This window comes from Cyprinodon variegatus, unplaced genomic scaffold, assembly GCF_000732505.1.
Source record: "Cyprinodon variegatus isolate N-32 unplaced genomic scaffold, C_variegatus-1.0 Scaffold1050, whole genome shotgun sequence".
In the NCBI taxonomy this organism is placed as follows: Eukaryota; Metazoa; Chordata; class Actinopteri; order Cyprinodontiformes; family Cyprinodontidae; genus Cyprinodon; species Cyprinodon variegatus.
In genome coordinates, this window is record NW_015151503.1 from 37,455 (window position 1) to 43,370 (window position 5,916).

A 5,916-nucleotide genomic window follows, 5' to 3' on the forward strand; every position below is an offset into this window, starting at 1 on the left:
CCATCTTAAAATTATATGTTATATTAATTATCTTGTACCTTGAATACATGTTGTTATTATCAATCTTTGCATTTGACATGCAAGTCATAACCTATTAGTGTTCTGATTGGCAGTGATGTATATTTTAAGTAAAGATGCCCTGATCCGGCTACAATTTTAACTCATTACCTGGACCGGATATCAGATGAATAAAGCTGCTTCAGCATTCTGAGGCTGTAATTTCTGTGTCTACTGATGTCATGCACAGCGATACAATACAGTGATCTAGTGTGTTCAAATGTATGTTTTGTAATGCTGATTATGTCATTGTGCAGAGCACACACAAGAGAACAACATTAGGAGTTGGAAGATAAAACAATGTCTATTATGTAAAAAAAAAAAAAAAGATTTCTTTAATAAATTACTAAAACCAGTTTAAGTTCCACCCAGAAGTGGGTTGTGTGCTCAAAAAAACTGTACTAAAGTAAGAGTAGCACTACACCAAAATGTACTTAGGCTACTTAAACACTGAGTAATAGTTTAATCATAATATCTCTGTTAAGTTTAGAAATAAAGCAGATATTAATTGAAAGTTCATATTTAGAATACTAAAATAAATAACAACACACAGTAACAAGTAACCTCCTCTATGTAGATGTTTACAGAATATGAATCCAGTCACTACCCAATTCTGTGTAAATTAGGTGTTTAACTTTTTCAAAAAATAATTTAAACCAAAGATTAGAAATCATTGTGAACATCTGGAAATGATGACCTGAATATTCAATTATATAAATAATTTCTTCAATTTGTAAAGAAAAGAAATACCAAAGGGAATTTAAGAAATTGTAGTTATTAAATGAAAAAAAACATCTTCCACATGTTTGATTATCCAGGTTTAAAACTGAATTCCATAACCAATTGTACCTGTGTAGGCTGTTCCACAGTTTCAGTCCGTCATCTCTGTAGTAGAAGTTGGGAATATTTTCCATCCCACGATCTGCAATGTCATCAGGTATGCAGAGGGATCTGTACGTCATTGAGGACAAGGAGTCCTCCATGATTTTGAACATACCCTCTCCACCCGAAGCTGACATCTAATGAAAAATGTATTACAAGTTAAAATATTTTCATTTGTAAAACACAAATGTCGTTACCGACCAAAACAATGTTTTCTCACCTTTGTCAAGACACCATCCTCAGATAATAGCCTCTGTCGAGCCAGGACATTAATATGCAGAGTGTAGCGAGTGTGGGGTATGAGAAGCTGAGGACAGAGAAAGAAATCCTTAACCCTCATGCTTTTTGTTTTTTCTTTTGCCAAACATAAACAATGGCTAATTCAGAAAATGTGTATGAAGTTGGACATTCAATTAAACTAAGGAAAAATGGCCCTCTCTCAATACGCCTACTTGAGCATTGTCATGTGCTCATGACACATCATAAGCCCCAACTGGCAAGAACGCAAGATCGAGAACGCGGAAAATTTCCTGGTATATTGTTCCCGCCCCTCAAGAGCTCAGAGTATTAAGTTAAAAGTCACTTTTCTGTTGCTGTTGTTCTACAAAAAGTTTTCAGATCATTTGAGGCAAGAACCTTATAATTATAATCTTCGCTATATGATGAGGTGTCAATTAAATGTCCAAATGCTTTAAAATATTGGCTCCATAAAAGTTATGAACAGAATCTGTGACAAAGGGCAACCTTGGCGGAGTCCAACCCTCACTGGAAACGAGTCTGACTTACTGCCGGCAATGCAAACCAGGCTCTGACACTGGTCATACAGAGACCTAACGGCTCCTATTAAAGAGCCCGGTACTCCATACTCCTGGAGTACCTCCCACAGGACCCCCCGAGGGACACGGTCAAATGCCTTCTCCAGATCCACAAAACACACGTAGGCTGCTTGTGCAAACTCCCATGCACCCTCCAGAATCCTGCTGAGGGTATAGAGCTGATCCAGTGTTCCACGGCCAGGACGAAAACCAAACTGCTCCTCCTGAATCTGAGATTCGACTATCCGACGGACCCTCCTTTCCAGAAACCCGGAATAGACCTTATAGGCTAAAGAGTGTGAATCCTCTGTGGTTGGAACACACTCTCAGGTCCCCCTCTTTTTAAAAAGAGGGACCACCACCCCAGTCTGCCAATCCAGGGGAACTGCCCCTGATGTCCACGCAATGTTGCAGAGCTGTGTTAACCAACACAACCCCGCAGCATCCAGAGCCCTAAGGTACTCAAAGCGAATCTCATCCACCCCTGGAGCCTTGCCACTGGGGAGCTTTTTAACCACCTCAGTGACTTCAGCAACAGAGACGGGAGGACCCAAGCCGGAGCCTCCAGGCTCTGCTGCCTCAATGGAAGACGTGTTGGTGGGAATAAGGAGGTCTTTGAAGTATTCCACCCACCGACATATGACGTCCCGAGTCGAGGTCAGCAGCACACCACCCCCCACTATGAATAGTGTTGGTACTGCACTGCTTCCCCCTTCTGAGACGCCGGATTGTGGACCAGAATCACTTCGAAGCCGTACTGAAGTCTTTCTCCATAGCCTCTCCGAACTCTAGTCACGCCCGAGTTTTTGCCTTGTACTTTTACTTGAGCTTCAATCTTAAGTTTAAACAGTAGGATTTATACTTAGTTGAGTAATAAAAATTAATGCTTTTGCCACCTCTGTACGGTGGCCCTGAAGTGCAAACTGCAACTACAAATCTAAAAGCGCAACTACATTAAGGAAATCGCAACTACATAAAGCAAAGCGCAACTACATTAAGAAAAACAAAACTACATAAAGCAAAGCGCAACTACATTAAAGAAAACAGAATTACATTAACCTACCGGAAAAGGTAGGTACCAGTGGGAAACATGAGACATCGCTGATTGGACGACGGGGCCGTTTGACCCTTGAACCGGAAGTCATTCTGCCTGCTACGGCTTTGAAAACATGGACACTAACTGAAATTTCGTGAATAGTCTTGAGCACATCCAGTATCACCTCGTACGTATGTCCTGATTCAAAATATTCCTGGATAACGGCAGCTATGTTTGGGGCGCCGACAATATCCATTTTTTCAAAAGCCGCAGCATCTAGAGACCATTAATAACAGGAAGTTAACAAATGGCAAATCTAAATTTTATGCTAAGAAGCTAAGCTGAACATCATAGTTCTGCAGGTTCACTTACCTTGTACAGTGGATGAACCATAGGTAGGTTGCGCAGCGTGGACAGTGCAAAGACCTCAGCCAGCAGGTGAGTGCGCAGCAGGTGAATGTTGAGCTCATGCAAATTAAATTCTGCACTTCTCACAAAAGTTTTTGCCAACAACCAGTCATGCGGAGAATCAGTAGGAAGGAAGATTGGGTTGTCTGGTCCTGGCTCCTGCTTCAGCTATAAAATAATAAGGCAGTGTAAGGGGTTAATTCACGCTTTGGAATTAAATTCGTTAGTGATTATTACACGCAAAAAAGACTTGGAAGTTTAAATCATTATTTTATTTCTATGTTATGGTGTCTTGGACTGTTTTGGTTTTAATTTGAAGAGTTGATATTAAGTCACTTTAAGTGTTTTAAATTGCATTGGCATTTCCCCTCCTTTATTTAAGATATGTATAATATTTTAGAAGCTTTTCTTCCTGTTAGAGTCAACTATCAGTAAAGAATAATAGAGTGGCAGGGGTCCATTTGAGGAAGCAGGTTTAATAAACTCAGATTCAAATCTTCAACTCTAAATCAATCTAGCCTAATGTCGGGCACTCTGAGTTTTCAATTTCACAACAGCTGCTATGAATTAGTTCAATCAACTCTAAGTAGGAAAAGCCATTATCAGTGGAGTACCGATTCAAAGACAGAGAAACTGCACTACAGCTGCAAAGAAGAGGAAGACGGCAAAGAGAAGATTGTTGCTTGAGTTAACGCGTAGGTTTATATGAAGTGCCCTATGGCAAGCCATTTTACATTTATTAAACGCACTCTCCTCTCTGTTGTTCCATTTGAAGATCACTAAAATAAGATTCTTCCTGACAAAAAATCACAATCCTAGACTGAACTGTAATAATATATTTTCTAAATTACATTTTTGTAGCAGAAACTGGATTTTAGAAAGTACAAAACAAAACTATAAGAATTAAGCTTTATATATCTAGAAATGTTTACACATTTAAGTCGATGTTTTGACATTTATCTGCTTGACTGAATATGTATTGTGAAAAAGTATTTTTCCTTAGCGTGTCTGAGAGATAAAGTGTTTTGTGTGTGCCTTTTCTCTGCCTAAGTAGAGTTTTATGCTGTGAGCGAAAGACAGTTGATGTCATGCTGAGAAAACTGTTTCTCTGAAATGTTTATCTGGCTAAATTTATGTTTTCCTTATTTTGCTCAAGTATGTGAGAAAGCTTTTTTGTGCAGGCGGTGGGTTTAGTTTGATGGGAGAGAAAGAGAGAGAGAGAAAGAGAGAGAGAGAGAGAGATTGAGAAAGAGAGAAAGAGAGAAAGTGTATAAATGTATGTGCTTAGGATGGTAAGTCAGGGCTTTTATATACCCTCCGTGTCATTAAGGACGTTAAATAAATTTGAATGTTATCTCCTGTAAGAAATGCTTCCGACTCAGTTCCCTAACTTCACAGTATTTATGGTATCTGAAAAAAACATTTTTTCATAGTTAAAATAATGCAAATATTAACCAGTAATATTAGGAATATGGAGATCTAAAATTAATTTCTAGAATGTTTATTCTACATGTAGAAAATATCATTTTGTTTGAAATGGTAATTTAGACAAAGGAAAAATCTTTTCAGATTTTTTCAGATATCATGAATACATATTCAGTAAAACTATTACATATAAAAACGGCATACCATCACAGGATTATTTCTTGAATGGTAGTAGATCAATGTATGTATTTAGGTGAAATCTTCTGGCAGCAGATGAAGATGAAGTCTAAAAACTAATATATAGAACCTGTGCATCATCTTATGGGTTCCTCCTCTTATTCAGTCTTGTTTTACAAAATAAAAACTTAATGGCTGTTTGCAGCAGCGTTTCGTATGTTATCATCCCAATAAATTTGTTATAGAATAGAATGGCTTCAGATTTGACCAGTAGGCTCCATAGGTTATCATCAAATTAAGCCTAACCCTAAAGTAATTTATTTTCCTCCAAGGAATTAATTAATCTATTTATGTGTAATCTGAAAATAATTTCAGTAGTTCTTCATGTACTGTAATTATAGTTAAAAAAAAAAATAAAATGATCCACATCTCACCCATATTAAACAAACCAACACAAGTAACCTGTCAACTGAGTTCTAGAATCCTCTCCCTATAAATATTTAATTCTCTGTGAATTAATGCCGATCATACTTTAATTAGATCCTCGTCAATCAGACATTGCAATGTTTGATTTTAAAACCTAATGTGTCTAACGGACCTAGAAAATGATATATGTATATTTTTTATGCACAAAACTATGACAAAAACGTACTAAATGAGGAAATAAAAAAACCTGATTAGTTGTAAGGACAGCGGAGACAGACGACACCTGCTACTGACCAGGTTAGCTCTGGGGAGAATGTTTATATGGTGATTGAAACACAGGTTGAGGAAATTCTCTCTCTATGAAAAGGAAAAGTCAGTTTCCCTGTTTTCAGGTTTAGAAAACAAAGATTTCTGCAATCATAACCCCACCTTGGTGCAATCGATATCTTCATAATGAAGACTTATTTATCATTTTTCGACAGGATCATTCTTTAATTATTTTTGTGTGTAGCACAATTAGTTTTTGACGAATAAAACTTACCTGAATTGCAATAGGCAGCAGTTTATCATCAGCTGTTTTATAGAGCAGCACAAGTGGAGCCGCCAGGTATTGCTGCTTTCCATCGATTTTTCTTGCTTCTACTTTGTCCAACATCTTGTAGTCACACAGAAATATGTTGCCACACTGTT

The 5,916-nt window shown here is 37.7% G+C and overlaps 1 protein-coding gene across 1 annotated transcript in view; it reads right to left on the minus strand.

The window, feature by feature from the left end:
- The window catches only part of LOC107101072 (hydroperoxide isomerase ALOXE3-like), an 11,145-nt gene that overhangs the window by 4,786 nt on the left and 443 nt on the right, over positions 1-5,916 (minus strand). Inside the window, exons 2-5 of the mRNA XM_015399828.1 lie at positions 5,768-5,911; positions 3,163-3,366; positions 1,160-1,246; positions 907-1,076 (exon numbers count right to left, since the gene is read on the minus strand). Coding sequence (XP_015255314.1) covers positions 907-1,076; positions 1,160-1,246; positions 3,163-3,366; positions 5,768-5,911 — 605 coding nt within the window. The remainder of the gene's footprint in view (positions 1-906; positions 1,077-1,159; positions 1,247-3,162; positions 3,367-5,767; positions 5,912-5,916) is intronic.